Source organism: Apteryx mantelli, chromosome Z (genome assembly GCF_036417845.1).
Source record: "Apteryx mantelli isolate bAptMan1 chromosome Z, bAptMan1.hap1, whole genome shotgun sequence".
Classification (NCBI taxonomy): domain Eukaryota; kingdom Metazoa; phylum Chordata; class Aves; order Apterygiformes; family Apterygidae; genus Apteryx; species Apteryx mantelli.
In genome coordinates this window covers 19,792,088-19,814,834 of record NC_090020.1, presented here as the reverse complement: position 1 = coordinate 19,814,834, position 22,747 = coordinate 19,792,088, and the positions used below count along the sequence as shown (strand labels likewise).

The 22,747-nt window shown below is 35.2% G+C and overlaps 1 protein-coding gene across 1 annotated transcript in view; it reads left to right on the top strand.

The window, feature by feature from the left end:
- The window catches only part of PTPRD (protein tyrosine phosphatase receptor type D), a 367,736-nt gene that overhangs the window by 79,741 nt on the left and 265,248 nt on the right, over positions 1-22,747 (top strand). Inside the window, exon 2 of the mRNA XM_067316504.1 lies at positions 853-1,020. Coding sequence (XP_067172605.1) covers positions 936-1,020 — 85 coding nt within the window. The 5' untranslated portion in view covers positions 853-935. The remainder of the gene's footprint in view (positions 1-852; positions 1,021-22,747) is intronic.

Genomic DNA, 22,747 nt, shown 5'->3' with positions numbered 1-22,747 from the left:
GGATATCTCTAGTATATTCTATGAGAGGGAAAAGCATTTTTACATTCTTTAATTTCTGTTATTACTCAGGTGTGGTAAATTTAGACAAGAGTGAGACACACTGCTTTTTAAAGGGAGGTAGTTGAGCTGTGGTGCTCCCAGTATATTATATTAAATTATGTTTCATAATAAATGAGATGGATTGAAATCAAATCTGAGCCCTTTATTCCAGGTTGGATTTCTTTTTTTCTATTAGGTATAATTCAGATATGTAGAGGCAATCACAACAGAAATTTTAACCTTTGGGAGCTGTTGAACCAAAAGTACATGAGATCTGAGGTATTAACATAGAAAGCAATAAGCTAGCATTGGAAGTCTATCTTTAAAATTTCTTTACTTTAAGAAGCATATACTTTAAGAAGCACATTTAGCTGTTATTCTTACTGGATGTCAGGGCATCAGCTCCCAGTATGCTTCTTACAAGTGAACTGTTTATTCTGGGTGTTGAATCCACTTCGAAGCCCTTCTTACAACATGAGTATTCCAGAGTTACATTACACTTATACTTCATTAGAAATGATAGTTCCTGTGATTCAAAAAGTGCTGTTGAATCCTAAAGAGAAGATTGAGAGTGTGATAGATACTTGATTATGGTAGATAAAGTACACTGGGGATTATATTTGAGCCGTGCAAACATCTGGGTACCTTGCATCTTCTAATATAGGCCAGTGGCCTGAAATGAATCATGATTTCTTTTCTTTCTTCTTTAAAACTGTTTTGCCTTAAATTGTGAATGTTTATTAAAAAAACCCAGCCTCTTCCTTATTTCTGCTAACCATATTTCTCTCTTTCTTTCTCTTATCTGTTCCACAGGCTCTGAAAACATTTTATCCGAAATTTCAGACGGGACAGACTCGCAGCGGCTTCTAAGCCCGTGAGAACGAGGCTGCTAAAGCATGCTGGTGCCAAGCTGTCGGATGATGCACGTAGTCAGGCCAGTGGTGGTGCTCCTGTGCTTGCTACTCTATGCTGATGCTGAAAGTAAGTTTATTATTCATTTGTGCTGAGGTCTTGGCCATGATAAACAGTTTTGTTTTCAGCTGGCAGTTACTAAAAGTCTCTGAATGAGTTTCCTTTTGAGTAAATCTTAAAACACAGTGAGGTCCTATCTGGATCACAGCCAGTATTTGAAAAGGATTATTTATGCAACTTCCTTACCGTTTTCCTCTTAATGCCCCTTTCTTAAGCAGCTAATGGTTCCTACTCTTCTTTTTGTTTATCAGTTGATGGAGACCATTGTCACAAACTTCTGCAGTCAAAACAAAGCCCAACCTTGCTTACCAAACATTGATTACATCCCTTAGAAACTTCTTTAGTTGCCCAAATACTTCTTTCTTAAGTTTGGTCAAAATAACAAACAACTGTCGTCGTCGTCCCCCCCCCCCCCCCCCCAAAAAAAAAAAAAAATTTTTTTTTGAATCCAATTAAAATTCCAGGCCTTTTGTAACTGCCACAACAGCTGTTCTAATGTATTATTTCCGACAGCTGTCGTCGTATACAGTATTCAAACAAATCAAGCAGAACTGACAACTTAGTGGCTGGCCTCACTGCATGACAATTCAGTGAGGAAAGGCACCTATGTTTGCTTCTGGTGGGGGGAAACTGTTGTGTTTTGGTCAATTAGCTTACCTGTTAATGGGAAGATAATATCTTCTTTTTAATTAGGAAATCATTAGGTCTATCTTGTTTACATATGTTCTTTCTCCCAGCTGTCCTGTGGCTTTTTGGGAAGTAATGTGCAAATGAGAAAAGCCGTTTGCTTTCCACCTGTTGACCTGCAGGTTTGCTACAAGCTGTTCAGTTCACTTGATTCTGGGATGTTTTCATATTGTGTCTTCCTGAGTCTGTAGAGATAAATCAACAATCAATAACTTTGTTCCAGCTCTGACTTTTGAGGACTTCTGTGTTTTTCCACACATCTATGTAAAACAAAGGAGCAGATTAGTTCAGGTAGATAAGAACCCACAAGGATAAAACTGGCATCAGTAAGACTGGAGAAGTCAGTTCCTAGTAAAGGCATACTTAAGAGTTCCTTAAGGCGTACTAAGTTACAGCAATACATCAGATATAAAATCTTTCCACTTCCACTGTAATAAGACTTTCTTGTTTTAACTGTAGCACTATGAAAGTGCAGTAAATGGGGGAGAAAAAAAAAAAAGTGCACGAAACATACATGTTTGTGGAGTACTGACAGTTGAGAATGTTTGGCTTCTTTCCAGGTAGCTAATGACCAGCTGGGATGGTTGTGTCTAAGGTGAAGCCAAGGACATTTTAACACTTTAGCCAGCAAATAATTAACTGGGAAATGGTCCCAAATCCTGGATGTTTCTGCAGTTTTAAAATATCACCTATTTTAAAAGTAAATTCAATGCTTAGCAGACATAGATTTAGAATCTGTTTTACCTTTTTCTGCTTAAGATAATGGAATATCCAACCTCTTGTGGGCTAGTAGTGAAAGTTTTTTGGATTTGGTAACCCCAATCTGGTAACAACTTGCAAAAAGACAGTCCAACACCAGTGGCCTGCTCATCAGTTCTGTACTTAGAAGACTGTAGTTTCCTTAGTCCATGGTAGTTTTCAACTATAAACAGAAGCTTCAGTCTTTCATCATTCTTCTCTTGCGGGGGAAGGAGTATAGTTTTTTGAAAGCTTGCATATGATTTACTGTAAAATTGGCTGTTCTATAAAATCACCCAGTATTGATCTTAAGGGAGATTTGTTTTTCCAAAACTGTTGTGTTCTGGTGAAACCAGCCTGGAAAGTAGTATACAGTCTTAAAAGGTTTGCAGCAGGAACTAAGAAAAATTAAAAATGATGTTTCAATAAATATGAGTGAATAACAGATGTTAACCAGTTATTATAACCAGTAGTGAATAACTGGTGGGTTTAGACATGGATTCTGAATACTCATTTTCTTTACAGGGTCAGTGTACTATCCCAACTAGAGGACAATGCAGACACCTCTTCAAGATAACAGATTAATTACCTCTTGTTGATTTCTTCTCCTTTTAAACACTAATTAAGACCATACTATTGTGTTGTGTGATCATTAATATTTTCCTGTGGTTATGTTAGATAGATAATATGCCATGAATGCTTTTAACATGTAGTGAATAGGAAGCCCTTCATCCTAAATACCCACTGACGATCTTTTGACAAATTCACAAATTAGCTCAGTTTTGTGCCAGAGGAACTCACACAAACTAATCCTCTATGATTTCATGTAGATGTCCTTGCAGTTAGTAGCCACTACCAGGCAGGGTTCTGGAGTTGGAGGACAGCCTGACAAACAAAAATACATTAAGATAACTTATTGGAGAAGTTATCTTAAGGTTTATATTTAGGTTTATGGTATTGCAATATCCACTGTGGCTATTATTTAGTAGAGTATCTATTGCTTATTCTTGTTATTAGCCAATAGAAAAAGAAAATGACTACTTAAAAATGTTGATGAATAATAATATTTTATTTAATAAAATAATTATAATAGGAAAAAATAATTGTTTCAATTAATGAAAAGATGAGAAATATTGCTAGAATTTTAGAAATAAAGTATAATGGATTAATTTCTTTAGGTATTCTTTTCTTTAAAAGAAACAGAAATTCTTTAAAGGAAACTCATTCATGCTGTATACTAGCCAAGATTGTAGGTCAGGGTCTCTGTTAAGACATTCAAGAATAACCAGACAATTGTGCTAAGAAATAATAGAGCAGATATCTCTGGTTTTGCTCTTTCCATCTTTTCTTAGGGAAGGAACTGAGCTGGACAGTATAACTTATTTCCTAACAACAGAAATGCAGTTGCCTGATCATTTAAAAATACTACTGACTTAGGCAGAATTTAGAAAAGTACATTTCTATATGTCTTTTTAATCATCTGTTGTTTTGCTTATTAAGAGTTTTTGCCATGTGGGTGGTGGTACAGTGAAAGTACATTGTGATGTGGCTGGGGCTTGTAGAAAGTGAATGGACTCTTACTTGTACCAGATAAATATAAAATGATCTCTTTAAATAGTCAGGCTTTTATCTAAAGTGGATATCTCTTATCTTAGAGGTAAAGGCTTTTCTTTTGACATTACTTTTATTTTCTGCTTGCCAATAATAAAAGTGTGATTGAGTAATTTTATGAATGCCCAGAATTTTTCAAAATGAACATAATCCTTTCTTTGCAAGGTTAGTTTCATAGTTGAAACTGATTTTTCAGCTTTAGACATGCTTTTCTGCATTGCTTTCCTTTCCAAGGAATTATAGAAAGAATTCAATATGAAAACAGAAAAAAATAATGCAAGATTTTCTTCATTTGCACAGACTTAGTTTATATTTCAACTAAAAGTTTGTGATACATTGACTGTAAACTAAAGAGGCATGTGATAGCTGAATATTAATGTAATGTGTCCCGTATAGTCAGATTTGATGGTGTCATTGTATTTAAAATCTGAGCAAATATAGTGCTAAGTGCCATATAACTTACTCCTCTGTCACTTAACCCAGGAGACTAAAGAAAGAGAATATGATTGTCAAGGAATTAATATGCACAGGCTTTGAAGTTGATAAATACTTATATATATGAATATAAATGGCAAAGCAAACAAGATCGAAAGGCAGCAAAATTAGTTTTACTCTTGGGTCTTTTATTTATAGTAAACTGAAGTGTTATTTATAAGTGTAGTAAGTGAAAAATCTCAGAGGAATATTATTTGTTGACTTCATTGATTTCAGAGCTGTATTCGTTTAATGTTTAATATTAATGTTTTCCATGCTTACTATGAGAGGAGATTATTATGTAATTGCTGAGGAAAAGAAATGTTAGTTTAGACTTCTTTTTGTGGAAGGAGAGCCTGCTGGTTGATAGCATTTATCATTGGCCACCTTATTCTCAATGGTGTAGATAGCAGTTGGATTAAAACAAAACTCCTATATATCCACTGAAACATCAGTAATATCAAATCATTTCTCATAAGAAGAATATTTTTTTCTCCCATTTTCTAAATTAACTGGCCTGCAGCAGAATGGTGAGTACTTGGAAACTTTCTGCAGGTATATCCATTTGATAACAACATGTATATATGTTTCAGAGAATGTTATGTGACAGATTTCTTCTCAAACTGTAGAACATTGTATTGTATTATCTCTGTCTGACCTCAGTAATGATGAAGTGTCAAGTTAATCACTGAACTCAAACAAAGAAGTTGATACAATTGGTCTTTTTTAGCAGCCTAATTTTTAAAATTCAAGAGTTTAAGTTGTACTAGTGAAATTAAATATTGTCCACAGGTATTGTGCCTTCCTACTTTGTAGTAATTTTATCAAATTCTTGCAACACATATCCTGCCCTTTCTTCCCACTAGAGTAAAGCTTGGTAACTAGCTCTTCTGTATTCCCTGCTGCATTCCAGTCAGTTTGTCTGTTTAATTATTTTTATTCATTTTTGGTTACATAGCCTCTGTTCTGACATTTTGCTTATGCTGCTTCTTTTGAGATGTTGTGTTTGAAGAGAAGCCACAATTCTTTTTTCATTCAGTAAAAGTGGTTGCAGCTGAGTATAAAAAGGCAAACAGAAACACTAACCATAAACAGTACATTTCTTATATATTGCTCCCATGCCCAATTTTTTTGAAGTGCGAATAATGCTTAGTTTACTTTCTGGCTCCTGTTGCATATGCGCCAGTTAGCATCATGCTGCCTAACAGAAGAGTATTTAAGGTCTTTTCTAGACCAGAATCTGGAATGGCTAAAATTAATGCTGACAAGACAATGACTACTTTTAACAAATGCTGGAGGGATTGAGATGAAATCCAGGACAAATTCTTGTCTAAACAAGGTCTTAGAGGGTAGTTCAGAATTGGTGAAATCAAGAACAAAGAGGCTATTTTCCTTCTTTTTTTTTTCCCTCTCATTCAGTTTGGTTTCTTGATTTTCTTTTTGAAAGGACATCTGTTTTTTTCCCAGCTAACACCACTCCTCTCCTTTAAAAATATTTGATGTTCTTTGACAAGGTGAAACACATTCATACAGTCTACATTCAACTTTTTGTTTCTAAAAACTTCTCTACAATGGTAAATTAACCAAAATAGATCTTCTGAAGTAATTATCCTACAGTAATTTTCCTATAGTAAATCTTGCAACTGGGCATACACTAAAAATACCTTTTTCAGAATAGTCTTGTAAGCCCTATATGCAGGCAAGGCAGATGTGGAAATGATTTACATTTTTGTATGTGTGCTTGTGGTAACTAACTAAATATTTGTTATATTACATTTAGATTTAAACTCTAACCTCATAAAGAGATTATCTCAATTATTGTTATAGACTAACAATAATTGTAAAATCTAAAGATAAAATCTTTCTGTTTTTTATAGGTCATTTTTTTCAGTATCATCTATCTTCATGTTTTAATACTGATAGCATGTATTTTGTGTAAAATATAGCCCTTCATTTATACTGCTATTTCATTTAATGCTAGTGATTAGATCACTGCAAGAAAGCTTAAATATGAACTGTTGTCTGCCTCTTCTGAAAAAAATAGCTTTCAATTTTGTTTTATACTCTTTTTTTAAGAGTTTTTATATGCTCTTTACAGTTCAACCCTAGGACATTTTCCAGTTGATTTTATGAAAATTGCTGCACAGTATTATGACAGTAATTTTATATTGCACTTGTTAAGTCTGCCATTAAAATACATCAAGTAAATCACCCATCAGTTCTCAAAAATTTTATTCCTAGACAGAAGTGGAACAGCCTATTATAACAAACCATTCTAGATGTATTCATTTTTCTCTACAGTAAAGTGAAGGCCTTGAAATATATACGATACTTGAGATAGGAGAATCATGGGAAATTAAAATGTTATGTGATTGTTCTAAAGGTAGTGACTCAGTCGCAAAAACTACAGATAATACAGGTGTTTGCATAAAACAGTATTTATCAACCCCTAATTTATCAAGCCCTTACTTAAGAGCAAATTTGAATAATGTAATTCCTTGAGTAGCCATAATTACCAGCATATTTGTTTAACTTCCTGTAAGCTATCAAGTACTGATAACTAAATTGATAGCTGGTTGAGAAACATATTTTTCCAATTCAGATAATTTTAAAAAGGTGTTTGGCTTGTGCCTAAATCAGGACATACTAAAGTATTTCAAAATTTAATATGAGCAGAGGATTCTTGTGTATTTTGTAAATTGTATATTCAGAATTAAGTGTTGCTTACCAGGGCTTTGAAGTAGTGAATAAACTGAAGAGCAGCTGGGGAACCATTTTTCTGAGCATTTCTGTGGGTTTATCACTGCAATAGTGAAGATTACTTCCTTGTCAGTTTCACAGCTGCTGTTAATTTATGTAGTTTCGGGCCCCTACCTCCCAAAAGCTGAGGACTGAATAGAGCTGAGTCCTAAGCTCCTGAGTCAGGACTCAGAAGCCTTTAAACCCTGGCAATATTGCTTGTGCCTGACAGTAGGAACAGTTATTTTGACTTTGATTTTGGACTGAAAAACACACATTTTTTGGATTTTGTGAAGGTCAGACAAAACCAGAGTCAGGAAACCCAAGGTCTTTTGCAGACCGCAAGAAATCTAGATAAGGAAGATATATTTTAATGGGGGAGAAGTGGTGGGCAAAACCACACTGTTTAGATCAACTGTTTACAGAAACTATAGGCAGAAAATCTTCAGTATGGGTAACTCTCTCACTTCATGCAGTTCCCTGTAGCATCAGTAATGACCACTGGCAGGTGAAAGGATACATGGCTTGAGTTTTCCCTTGTCAGAACTGGCAAAATAATTCCAATGTGTCTGTGACTGATAGAGTGCTTAAGAACATTTCTATGTACTTTAAAAGTTTAGTAGACATTATATATCAGAGCTTTTAATATATGATGAATTCATAGGGGAAAAGAAAGAAAAAACAGCAACATAGAAATTCTTGATATTTCTTAGCTTATATTCACACAGCACAAAACTGCTGTGGTGGTTTAGGTTATTATCATTTCTTTTCTGAGGTTTACCCCTCAGTAGCTGAAATGGAGATAAAATCTTGAATAATGACTTGCATTTCTACAGTGAACTTCTGACTCCAGCCTTAGAAAATCATATGATATCTGAAAGTATATAGAAAGATTGCCATTCAGTTTTGTTCTCCTTCCATCTTTCAGGAAGCCCCCTTCACCCAAGATTATTATGTATAAGATCTTATTATCTTAAGTAGTGTCCTATGCCTGAAACCATATTTACTCAAATGAGTTAGGCAAATGCTGATAAACTGGTTCTTTTTAATATCATCCTTTCATATTTTTTATGAACATGCATAAATTTTTATGATCTTTTTGGTGCTGCAAACTAAATTAATTTACCTGTTTTGTTCTTTTAAAAGTAGTAATGTGTAGCGTAAGTTGCATCTGGATTTTAAATTGCTAATAAAAGAGGTGTAAGTGTAATGTTGTGATAAATCACCACTTTGTCTTTCACTGAATGTATAAAAGATTGCAATGTATATGCTATGAGAAAAATGAATATAGTATTGTAATGTCAGTTGATGAGAAAGCAATTCATTTTGTACAAATGAAAGAGACTATATAATTCGAACTTGAAATTACTCATTAAAGGTGAATGCATGTGTGGAAAATGATCATTCCAGTTTATAAGAAGTCCTGGGGAGTGATTGCAGACAGCAGTTTGGACATGGGCTTGCTGTGTGAAATAACAGCAATTAACAGAACTTCATGATGCATACCACAGTATAAATGAGGATTGTGATAGATAGGAATAATTGTGAATTGATGTTTAGGATGTTACCTTTATTTTTAGTTAACAGTATGTTATGAACAAAATATGGAGTTGTAAAAATGAATACAGACACGTACAACAGAAATGTATAGAGTATTCCTACATTGAAAATGTTTTTCAAGGAGATAGAAAGGAAATTAAAGCAAAGAAAAATGAATATATCAAGAAACAAAATACCAGAAAATCTGGTGTGGTCAGGGTCATCAAAGGTGCTATGTAGTAGGTGAACCTAAATTGCTCAGTCTTTCATTAATTAGGAAATTGAGATTGGCTTGTCAGGACTACATTGTAATTATTTGTGAATAATTGCTGCCCTACTAACTTCAGTAGTTTCCTCTCTTACTCCATTCTGCCTGCGAACCTTTTAAATTCTCAAAAAAAGGATTTCTGTTGAAGAATATCCCTCTTCTACTTCTGATTTTGTTGCTACCAAAATATCTTCATATTCTCAAGTTTCTTGCTAAAAAGGATTTTTGAGAGCCTTTTCCCAGTAAGACTGTTGTTCAGGAAGACAGTTTAACAGAACTTTAAAATTTGTTTCACTGGGATATAAACTCTCCAAATCAAGGTGTTTATGAATTTTACCTGGATAGACTTTCTCTTCTAATTTGTACTTAAGAAGCTAATTTTTAAAATAACATCTATTTTTCGAGCTTTCTCTTTGCCTTCCTCTTCGATAGCAACATATGGATAGAAGGAAGACTGTACTACTGTTGATTTTTGGCACATGGAAATTGGAAGGAGGAGGAGGAGACAGAAAGGGAAAGTTATAATAAATTTATTTGGACAGTGAGAGTTAATTATATGTGGGCCTTTCCAGGAGAGTCCAATATGGGTCTTTTTTTTTTTCTTCTTCAATAATTTGATGAATGTTTTAGGAAAACATCTAAAGTAATTGTTGAAAACATTTACAGATGATGCATGGATTTGGAGAGAGAAATAATCGTTTGGTCACCTGTTTCTAATGAGATAACATAAATTTTAACAGTGATGAATGTAAGGTCATACATCTAAGAATGGAAAATGCAGTGCATGAGACTAGTCAGGCTAATAAGCATTATCAAAATTTAGTCCAGGTTTCTAGTTCTAAAAGCATTGTTGAAAAACTGGAGAAAGTGCAGGGATGAGCAAAGCATTACATCCTTCCCCTCTGTTCAGCCCTGATGAGGCCACATCTGGAGTACTGTGGCCAGTTCTGGGCTCCCCAGTACAAGAGAGACATGGAGCTACTGGAGCAAGTCTGGTGGAGGGCTACTAACATGATTAGGGGACTGGAGCATCTCTCCTATGAAGACAGGTTGAGAGAGCTGGGCCTGTTCAGCCTGGAGAAGAGAAGGCTGAGAGGAGATCTTATTAACGTGTACAAGTATCTGAAGGAAGGGTGTAGAGAGCTTGGGACCAGACTCTTCTCAGTGGTGCCCAGCGATAGGATGAGAAGAAATGGGCACAAATTGAAACACAGGAAGGTCCATCTGAACATGAGGAAAAACTTCTTTACTGTGAGGGCGGCTGAGCACTGGAAGAGGTTGCCTAGAGAGGTTGTTGAGTCTCCATCCTTGGACGTATTCAAGAGCCTCCTGGACATGATCCTGTTCAGCATGCTGTAGGTGACCCTGCTTGAGCAGGGGAGTTGGATTAGTTGTTCTCCAGAGGTCCCTTCCAACCTCAACCCTTCTGTGATTCTGTGATTGATTCAGGCTTGGGAAAATGCTTTATCATCTTATTTGACAAATCTAGTTTGTTTATAAAAAGGCTATTATTGCAAGGTTATTTCAGATGATACATACATATTTTCTTGAAGAGAAGGGGGAATTCTACTTAATAAAATTGAAAAGGATTTGACAATAATCTAGTAGCTAATTCTGGACAATTACAATATAACCCCTGGAGCAAACTACTTAAGTAGCAGTTTACTACTATATATCTGAATATATTCAGATTAAGACTGGATGCATTTTTTTAACTTCAAACAGGAGATGCTGGGTTTAGTACAGGAGTGGCAAGGGGAATCCATTTGACTTCTGTTTATATAAAAGACAGAACCAGCTTTAAAATCTGTGAATAATTCTGCCTGAGGAAAATGTAATGCAGGAAAGGAGGAGATCATTGAGTGTGATATAAACCTTAGTGAACGCACCTCTTGAGTAGTGTATGCAGTTCTGATCTACATATCTCAAGAGTGAGACAACTGGGTTAGGCAAGGTCCAGGGAATGGCAAGTGATCCAGGGCCTGGAGCTGCTTCCCCATGAGGAGAGACAGATAAGACTGGGACTCTTCCATCTTCAGGAAGAGTAGGCAGAGGGCAGTGTTGGGGTTATGACTAAGATTTGCAGAATTATGGTGGAGGAGAGTAAGGTGAAAGCAGAACTGATATTCACCAGCCCCATAATAGCAGAGGTGTGGGTATTCAGGAAGTTAGTAGAAGATTCATTTAAAGCAGATAAAAGATTGGGGGCCTATGGAAGATGCCACAGGTTGTTGTGGAAGCAGTCAGCATCTGTAGTTTCAAAAAGGAATTTGAAAAATTCATGGACAAGGGATCCATAAATGATTGCTAAAAGGACAACACATCCCTAACAAATATGAGGAGAATGGACCTCAAAAAGCATGCAGGCTAATGTTTCCAAATAGCACTTTTTGTTGCCACTGCTGGAGATATACTAGTGGGCTACACAGATTTTTGGATGACCCAGTAAGGCATTTGTTATGCTCCTCTATTCAGAAATATACATATTTTTTAGACAGGTTTCACCAGTGTTTCTTTACATCTGTACCTTTTCCAGAAAAGTTTACTTGGAGTTTCTGTCACACTGTTAGTGTAGTTGAAACCTATGAGGTGAAATGAAAAATGATGACAAGCACTTAGACAAGTCCATTTTATAATTTTGGAAAAGTACAATGGTACTGTTACAGATGGTGGAACTCACATGTCTGCCAGCTGTGTGGCAATGTGTGTGCGTTGCTCTGGGGCAGGAGAGACAAGAACTAGAGATGTTTTGCAAGGTGCCTTCTGATGTTTTACAGGTCACAGGTTAAGTAACAATATAACATGAGTGAAAAATCCTAGAGTTTATTTATTTATTTACAAATAATCCCTTATCTTCAGATACACTCTCTGTATGAAAAAGTCAAGCATGTCCACTGACCTTTTTCAATATCTGTGGTCTAATGAAAGTGACTTAAAGGTTGTAGCATCTAAAGTTGTATGCATTGTGCTGAAAAAAAGTAGAGGTGAATTTTGACTAAAATAGATTTTTGAGCATATTAAGAAGATGCCATTGTATTTACTGTACTGAGTCCAATTTTTCTGATCAAGTGAACAGGGATTTCCTTAATAATATGGATGGTATATGCTTTTTTTTTAAATTAAATATCCCATAAGAAATTAATTTAGATTCCCTTAAAGTTATTCATTGTTATGCTAATTAAAGATTAATCTGTTATTAAAGATAGGTTTGTTAAGATTTTAAGTACTGTATGAAATAAAGATGTAGTTATAGTATCCCTTTTACAAACTCGGTAAGCTTTTAATCAATGACTACTTAATTAACATACATTAGCTGCTTGAAACAAATGCTTTTTTATGACTGACTACAGCAATAATTGTTTATCAAGTGGCAATTGACTCTTAAAACTATGTTATACTGCATTCAAACATTTATGAACTAAGATCTGTATCCATTTCCCTATATCAGGAACTGCAGCAATGAATGCTGTTGTATTAGTACAGTACTAAAACACAGATTCCATTGTTGCAATCTTACAAAAGTTGGTCATATAAGAGGGAATGCATGCGTGTTTCTAGTGTCTGAAGCTTTGGTTGAAGTTCATGAATTACTACAAATTACTTTAGAAGTTACTAATATATCAAAAATATTTGGCTCTGATTATGATATTGAAAAAGTGTTATTCATACCTTTTTATAAACAGCTTCAGTCAAAGTGATAGAAACAAAAAATATATATTTCTTTATGTTTTATTTTTCCTCTCCCCACACACACGTTTGTAAACTGAACATCAATCTCTTCTTAGATTGATGCTTTGCATTTTACTTACCAGCTTAATGTTGGTTATTACACATGAATTATAGACTTCTAAAAATAGTACTGTTAAATGGGAGTGCTTTGGAGACTCATAACTATAATGGTGTGGATAACATGAGTATGTTAAAGATAGCTTTTAGATCTATATGAAAAATGTATGGGATTTTCCCGTGGCAGAAAGTCTTTTGAAATTTTTTCTTGGCTATACAATATTTGACAGTAGCTCAGTAACTATACAGAGCAGGAGCTGAGTATCTGTGACACTTCAGGGTTGATCTCAATTTAGATAACTGATAGGTTATATATAGACAGTTGAATGACAACTAAAAAGTCTGCATAAACCTGGTCCTTGAATCTTTCTGAAATTTTTTGCATGTCAAGTGCTGGATGGTAGAAGATGAGTATTTCTTCCCGTAGCTATATTACTTTAGGTATTACTAGAAACTACTAAAGGCATTTCTGAAGAGATTTCCATTTTGTGCTTCTTTCTTCCTTCTGAATAATATGAATATGTGAATAGAGAGGATTTGTAACTAAATTTGAAATTTAATTTGTTTATATGATTTTAAAATACAGGAGTTGAAAAATGTGGATAAAACTGAAAGATATTATTTACATTAAAATATTAGTTCTCCCCAGTCAAGGTATTCTCAGTCTCCCAACTCCAACAAGGTATCCTGATTTACTTAACTTTTCAATAGCCAGAAAAATCCACCTTTTCTCTGGAATGCACCAAACCTTCTGTTTCCTTTGGACGTGTAGACCAGTAATTCTTTATGGCTCCTCTCTAATATCTGCTCTTGTTTGGCTGAGAGCTTAGAGTTACTTTTATTAGCAACTGTTAATTTTTTGCTCTTGAGCAGATCTGCCCAGTCTTTTGCATAGTGTAGCATTTTTGTGTGTTTTTTTTTGTTTGTTTTTGTTTTGTTTTGTTTTGTTTTTGTTTTTGAGTATTTTTAAGTAAATGTATCAGTGGCTTATTCTTCCCTGCAGAATACTCTTGGGGTATAACCTTGGGGGAGGGATGCACTACTCTCCGAGCAGGAAGATCAAGAGTTTGGATCTCTTCCGTGTTAATAGAGATGTGATGTCTTTTCATTTTACAAAGGGATGAGGGAAAATAAAAAAGGGTTCTCTAATGTAAGAGAGGACCAAATCTTATCCATTCAGTTTTTAGATTGTGTACCAAATGTGTGTTCCTTACCACATTCCTCTTATTAATAAGAATGTAAGACCATTACATATTGCTAATTACATATTACTAATTTCTTCTTAAGTGATCAACAGAATATAAAACTGCAGCTCTTAAATTATCATAACTCTTCTGTTTGAGCTACAGATATCTTAAAGCAGAAAAGCTGTTCCCTCTTGTGTATAGATCAACTTCAAAAATGAGGTTTGTTAGGCATCTTGACTGTAGGCAGGAGGAGAAGGGAACATACTGAGACTCCTAGATTAAGGGAAGATTTTTTTTATCTTAACTGTTGTCATAACTGTCACTCATATACCCTACCTCAAGCTACCTTTTCAGAGGTTACGTTAAGAATCCTGATTTGCAGTTCTTTGCCCTAACCAGTATATTTGAATATTACAGGTAAATTTTAATAACTTGCAGTCTTTGGATCAAGAAAAAAAAAAGATAAAAGTAGAAAAATGCATCTATTTGGGAGAAGACCACTAGGAAAATGCAAGGCAGGTAATGTGGTTTTGAGTAAAGCTCTTTGGCATTACAGTGATAATCCATCCAGTAAGATCTCAGTGGTAACCAAAAGATTTTTATTGTTTTAGAAGGCTACTCAAATTTGTTTCCAAGAAGTGGTGCAGAAAAACAAAAAGCTCAGATTATATCCCATATGCTGAGTCATTTATAGCCAAATGTTTCGAGACTGCAGTTTTAGGCAATACTTTAAATCCCAGGTCCGTGAACGTATTTCAGTGATGTTCATTTCTGATTACAACACTGCTGTTTTATTGAAAATAAATGAATTATTCTGTTATTTTTCTTTGGAGGTGAAGTTATGTTCCTTTAATACATTTCATTTCTCTTCAGAATTTGCCCGTAGTCCAGAAAAGACATTGTAATGATTTAAAAGTGAATAAAAAGCACATGCACAAATACCATTTATCCATAAATAGTATTTTCCAGATAATTTAAATCCCACCATTGCTGTATTTGTCTCTAAATGCTCCTAATAAATGCTCCTTTAAAAAAAGTGTGCCAAATATCTCTTCTGCCAAAACATCCAAAATTACACACAACAGAGTCTATGATCTAAAAATACTTTTGCCTTTACGTTTTTCCATATTTTTTGTGCCATTGCTGTTGATGCTCCAATCGTTTATTCACCAGAGATGGAGTATTCAGTCCCAAGTTCTGCCTATCAGTTAGGGCAATGCATGCCACTGTCACTTTCCCTGGACTACTGGGTAATTATACCTCTTACTATCTGTGGCCCAGGCTCCTTTAGGAAAAGCTGGAGAGCTTTCGGACCAATGACGGAGATCAGCAGGACATGCCTTTTGCTTTGTTTGAAGGAGGAAGTATTCAGACGCTAGGTGTCCAGATGAGCCTGGGTGCACATAGGAGGAGTTGCTCTGCAGCAGCAAGCCCCGTGCCAGCTGTGTGGGGATGCCGCCACCCTCTCCGTGTGCTCAGTGTGCTGCAGCACTAGAGTGCGACCCTGATCCTCTGTTGCGCCGCTAATCTGCCTTTGGTCTCTCACTGCTAGCTCAGCAGTTCTGGCTGTCTGTATCCTTCTTTGACTCTTTCTAGTTCTTCCTCTGCACCCCTTTTCCTTCTCAGTTGTAGCTGTCTCTTTATTCTTCCTCCTGGTGGCTCCTCCCCTCCTCTATTGCCAAGCAGAGCAAGCACCCAGTTTCCATAAATGCCTGTGGAATCTGATATTGAAATGTTGTCAATTACTCATCACAGAGCAGAAACAAAGCAGGAGCAGCCATGTGGAAATAACAGACTGAAAAATTTATCAAACCAATTTCATCTAAGTTGCAGAAACGCATTAGAGGTCAGCAAGGTAGCACTGCAACATAAAGCTTAAGTAGTAAAGTCTTGCTCTCTTCTTATTCAAATGGATTTGCTCTCTCACTTTTTTTCTGATTTTGGACATTCAAAAAAGAGGGGACTCTTTCCAAAAACCAAGAAATCCTTTCAGTAGTAACTACATTGTATGATCAATCAGCCAGACAAGACTGTGTTTCAGTACTCCAGTGAAGAAAGGGTGAGCTCTTATTAATGACATAAAAAAAAGAAAACTCTAATTTTTTATCTCTTGTCAAAACTAGAGAGCCCTTTTCAAGGAGGAGTGTAATCATGCATGAGTATTCCATTTATTCCTTCTTTAAAAAAATAAATAAATAAAAGTCAGCAAAAGAATTTCCTTCATCCTGCACTTTATGATTTACAAAGAGAAGTTTGGAAGAAGACATCATTTTTTGATTCTAGCATATTTTGCTAGAGTTTAACGTATTTTCTCAACTTAGTAGGGTATAGGATCTGTGGAATTACTAGTTCTGGCAAGCTTTTTCTTCTTTTTCTCCTTCTGTGAATACCAGTCCTGTGCTTTTTTTAATGCAACCCTTATGTTTTATTGGTTGTGTTTTGTTTTTCCTTAAGACTGAAGTGGCGTAGCCTTCACACTCTAAGTACCTGTAAGAGCAATTTAATTCTCAAGGTCCTGTTCTAAAAATAGAAAGTTTGGATAAACTAATTAATTGTGGTTTGCTGTTGTTCATTATCTTAATTAGTCTGGGTAATTAAATCATTAATTGATTGGAGCTGATAACAAACAGTAAAGCTTAGTGCTCTCCTGCCTGATCTCCTAAGACCTGCTATTTCAGTTCTTCATGCAACTCTTCAGTTATGGTATTTGTGCAGTCAAGAGGTATGAAGTCATGGCAGAGCCTTGTAACTTTCCAGCATGAACAGCACTAGGCAAATTAACCTAACCCATTTGATATACTTTCAGAGAAACTGCTTCTTGATGAGTATTGCATCAGTGGAAAAGGAAAACAACAGCAAGCTGACTGTAGCTAATTAATGCTGGACAACAAACCATATAGTTGGGAGTTCATTATACGGACCTGACTGGCTTTTTTGACAATAAATTTTCATAGTTCATGCTTTCAGGAGGCCATTCTTTTGTAGATGGGTATTTCAGTCAAAGTGATCTGGGTACAGAATGATTAACCCTTTGCTTCAGTGATACCAGGCTAGATATTCACCTGTCCAAACTCTCAGGTTTGCATTGTTGAGTCTGCATGCCAAATTTAGTGACTGAAAAATTATTTCTAATTTTGTCAGCTAATACTGTGTCAAAATACAAATCTTTAAAAAGCTACAGTACTGGCAGTGGCTAGTTTCTCAAGCTTTATATGATAGAACTGGCAGTTTTGTTCCAAGCCAGAGGTCCTGAAAACTTCTTGTAAGTAAAGCAATTTGGAAGAAATATTTCCCTCTAAGTTTGGAAACTTCTTGCTTAAATTGTAACAAGCAGTCTGTTAATCTGTGTGTGAATATCCACACTAACTTTTTTTTTCTTATCTCAGTGATCCCTTTAAATATAGTTAGGATTAACGTTTCTTCCTTAGTTTTATTAGGGAAGTAAAATTGAAAAGGAGAAATTCTTACATTTGCTTGTTTATTATAAGATATTTTTCAAAACATACACCAGCTGGTTGTGCTGCCATTCAGAGGGATCTCGACAGGCTGGAGATAGGCAGAGAGGGAGCTCATATAGTTCAACTAAAGGGGAGTACAGTGTCCTGCACCAGGGGAGGAATAACCCCATGCAGCAGTACAGGTTGGGGGCTGACCTGCTGGACAGCAGCTCTGCATAGAAGAACCTGGGAGTGCTGGTGAACACCAAGTTGACCATGAGCCAGCAATGGGCCCTTGTGGCAAAGAAGGTCACCAGCCTCCTGGACTGCATCAGGCAGAGCATTGCCAGCAGGTTGAGGGAGATCCCTCCCCTCTGCTCAGCACTGGTGAGACCACACCTGGATTGCTGTGTCCGGAGCTGGGCTCCCCATTATGAGGGAGATGTAGACATTCTGGAGTGGGTCCAGTGAAGGGCCACAAAGATGGTTAAGAGACTGGAGCATCTGTCATGAAAGGAGAGGCTGAGAGAGCTGGGACTGTTCAGCCTGGAGAAGAGAAGGTTTGAGGGGGCCTATTATGCCTTGGAAGAAAACAGAGCCAAACTTTTCTCACTGGTGCCCAGTGCCAGGACAAGAAGCAATTGGCACAGACTTAAATACAGCAAATTCTGTTTAAATGTGAAAAAATACTTTTTTTTTTAATGTGAGAGTGGTTAAACACTGGGACAGGTTGCCCAGAGAGGTGGTAGAATCTCCATCCTTGGAGATATTCAGACCGTGACCAGGCATGGTCCCGAGCAACCTGCTGTACCTGACCCTACTTGAACAGGTGGTTGGATCAGTTGATCTCCAGAGGTGTCTGCTGGCCTCAGCAATTTGGTGATTCTATGAAAATTAGTATCTAAATTTCAAAGTGCCCTTAGTGCTTTTAACATTGTATTTCAATTTTTGACTTGAAACTGTAAAAGTAAAATATTATTAAGCCTACTAGTTTCATGTAAGAAGAATGGGAGATGTATTATGAAAACCCTTTACAGGAAAAAAAGGATGGTTTCCTTAACACAGTGAGAAGAAAGGTAAAAATAGTCAGTTTAATAAGATTACATTTCCATTGCATGCAACTTTAACATCTCAATATTCACAATGGAAGCAACCCCCAAATCTGCAAGTGTTAACAAAACTATATGCAGTCATGAAAGAAAAACAAGTAGGATAGCCAGGTGACTTAAGAAACTATACAGCCTTTCTTTTAAATCCTTTCTACATAATCCAGTTTTGCCCCACTTACAACGAAGCAAGCAACTGCATGACTTCAGGTGTGTCCCTTGTATGTATCATGATCACTTTGAGTGCTGTTCCTCCTCTGAAAGTCTGTGACAACCCCTCAGCCCCCCCACCCCCAGTTTATTTGAGTTCAAGGAATGATCTCTTTTCATAAATATATCCTGAGTTGATCTAAATCATAAATGGCTTCAAGTGAAGTGTGTGAGTGAAATCTTGCACAAATAAAGTCAGCTGGAAAAGTCTTATCCAAATTACTGAGTCCTGGACTTACATCCTCCTTTATATTACACTGTGTGAAACATTCCATCAGAGCTCAAAATTCAGGAAGTAAATGATTGGCACACTTTAATTAATCAAGTTTAAAATAAAAGCTGTAAAAGCTAACTGGAGATCAGTTAAAAGACTCTTGTGTATGCTCAGTATATTTAAATGGCAAGTTTTGACTAGGCCATCAGCATTCCACTTAACCAAAATCTCTACCATCTGAACAGTGCATATGTCCTTTGCTGTCTTACTTTCTCAATTATTTTTGTGGAAAGCATTTAGATAAAAAGTTGGTGTTATTTACTATTTTACTGAAGTAAAATATAGCGTGAGATTAATGACCAGAAATTATCTATTCTCAAAGTGCCACAATTGTTTTAGAGGTACTTGAACTTGTATTAATAGTGCAATAAAAATTTGAATTTTGTTTTGAATTGGTATATAATTTTCTACAGAATTACAGGAAAAAATAACTTTGGTTTTCATTAATACTTTTTAGAATTTTTTGTTTTCTTGATTTTCTAATCAAATATTGGACAGGAGAAGGAGTAATGATATTTAAAGAGGAGTGGCAAAAACTAACTGTATTTATTTCACGTATACACCATCCTGTGGTAAAGGTTATATAAAATGTAAGCAAAATTGTAATATTATTTATGTTTGTAATTGGCATGTTCAAGTTAAATATCTGTAATTATAAGTTATAAAATATATATTTTTTTATCCATTCACTGTTAGACTGAATTGCCAGTCCGTTTTGAAAAACGACTGAGAAGTCTGATAGTGACCAAAGCTTTATACTACAAGGCATTATCTCTCTAACTGGTTAGAAATTATAAAAGCACATCACCAGACCTCTTTGCCATTAACAGCTGACTTCTGCTGTACAGTGGAATCATGTAATTGAGTAATACTGTTTGTGAAGAGAGTGAGTGATTAGAAAAACTGGAATTTAAGTACAAGCAAATGGTAAGACAGCTGCTTGATGATGGTGAAAACAGTTCTAAAATGGAAAAACTGCTTTTGATCTCTTTGGGCTGGCTACTTTTCTGTGCCATAAGGAATTTGAGGGCTGATTACAAACAAATGTAAATAGTAATAGTGCTTTCTTTTTGATGGTGGCACAATTTCACTGGTGAAAATAATACTGGGGTAATTTACTGTAAGAATAAAATAAATCTCTTTGCATTTAGTTATTCATCAATGAAATGTCACACACAGAGATGAAAAGAAAGAGGTAAGAGTAGATAGTTTGGACCAGTTGAAATGAGATATTGCATAATAAAAATTTTAAAAGTCTCAACTTTGCCTGCTACTGAAAATAGTAATCTTTGAAGAATGATACCTATGGTGTTCTGTCTGCAACTACAAAACCATCTTTGAGTTGTATCTTAGCTTTAATATGTGACGTTTCCAAGTAATGTTTAATTAGTTACCTTTGCCACCTTAGGCCTTTACTTAAAAACAAATGAAAAAAAAAAGCCTAAGGACAGATGTATTTTTCTGTTCACTGGACTTCTGTTAGAAATTGATGGTTATGCAGAGTGCAAAAAACAGTCTTCTTTTATAAAATTTCTTAATTAAAAAAAGAAAGAAGGAAAGAGTTGCACTAGTAGTCTGGAACTGAGTCAAGTCTACTCCTAATAAGTAAATGAAATTCAAGACTTGAGATAATATCAAATGCTGTAAAGAAGATTCACAAATACATGCTGATAACCAAATTGTCAAATTAATTTAGAAATGCAAATTTTATACATGCAAATAAGTTTAATATGTGCAAATTAGGATGTTTGATATCCATTGCAGACTTCTATTTAATGTACATATTTACAGTCTGAGATGTGTATGCAAGGGCTGTACATGTTAATTACAGTAGCCTTTTAAGAAGGGAGCTCAAATGCAGATTAGAAATGGTGTTTAACACCCATTTATATACTAGTGAATTGCTAAAATCATATTTATTGAGGTTGATGTCTCTTCAATAGGTTCATAATTTAAGAAAAAAATTGTTTTCCTTAGGAAAGGCAAGTTGTGTGGGGACTAGAAAATATACTGATGGATATATTTTTAATACAGCTTTTATTCTATAAAAGCACATAGATTGTAAAAAGGTTCTTATACATTTGAGCCATTATAACAATATTACAAATACATACTGTGTCAGTTACTGTCTACTGCTATTCATGTAATACTGAAACTGTCTTAATACAGCCAAATTTGAGTATGTTTTAGTAACAATGGAAAGATCCACCAAATTTCATGCAGGTTTGTTTTCCAGCTTACTTTATAGATTAAGTGAATACTGACGGAATCTCATGTGATGGTATTTTAGAGTGACTTTCTTCAAAGAGCGTTTGGGTTATTTGACATTCAAGGTACATGAATTCTGTCCCTTTTGAAAACCATTTCTCATATTCTAATAAGCAGACTTATCGCAGAAGTAGGTAGAAATCATTAAATGAAATATATTTTCCATTGCAGTACATATGCTTGTTATTCACATGTAGCCCACTGACATCAGCTTCAGCTACTCTGTTCTATATAAAGAATAGGCTTAAATGAATTATAAATGAGGCATTGTGATTGAAATCTTATCTGAATGTTAAAGATATTTCAAGGAAATATCCAGGAAATAAATACAGTGATGAAACTTGAGAAATAGAATAATATTGTAGCAATCTAACTTTTAGTCACATTAAAGTATACATCCTTTCTATTGTTCTCAGTTTTATTCAGGACTTTGACAGCTGCTGTCCATCTCTCTGCCTCTCTTCCTTGTTTTCCTCCTTTTGGGACTAGGCCAAAAGGACTTACAAAGAGCCCCTTCTCCCTGGAAGAAATTTGGTTTAGTAACTTTTTATTTATTGCTTACTTTCCTTCACTAAGGATATGTTTTTCTGTATCTTTTCACATTCTGGCTGCTAAAAGTCCCTGAGGAAGACAAGAATTGAATGGACATAAGATAGTTGGTGTTTTGACTGAAATTTGTACTGAAAATACATATTTATACATATTTGATATACATAATAATATGTAAATTGCATTTATCCTGAAATTAAATCAATGCATATTTATTCTGGAAAAGCATAATTCATGTGAGAAGAAGGCAGAGTAGATATTTTCAAATAATGTTTTAGTAACGAAGCTAAGTGTGGAATACAATATATATTTCTATACTGTTTATCAGTAACTTCTTATCGTTTTTAATTATTTTAATAATAATGACAGTAATACAACTAATAGTATATAACAGTACAATTGTACAATAATGCAACTAATAATAATTACAATTATAAAAAATGCTTGGCAAGCACTATCTTCTGTAGAGTAGATGCAGTTTTATTTGAAGAAGTCAGTTAGTCTTCTAACAGGTCTCACAAATATTTCTAATACCTCAATGACTTTAGTATGACTTCTCTTGGTAGTAAAAATAATACTGTTCACAGTCAGGAGAATCGTTCTTTGCACATTCAGCCTGCTTATTATTTTTCTTTTCTTTCTGCTTCTGCTCCTCTCTTTCTTTCAAGCCCTATCCCACTGACTGTACACTCACAAAAGTGATTTTCTCTTTTTGCCATATTGATGAGTACTAGGCATGTCAGTATCAAAAGAGATCCCAGAATGAAAAGGAATACAGCCAGCAGTGTTACCAGATCATACAAATTTTTTTTTTGTTATTTCCCATCATCCACTTTACTTTTTTGAATTTGAGATTTGACTTC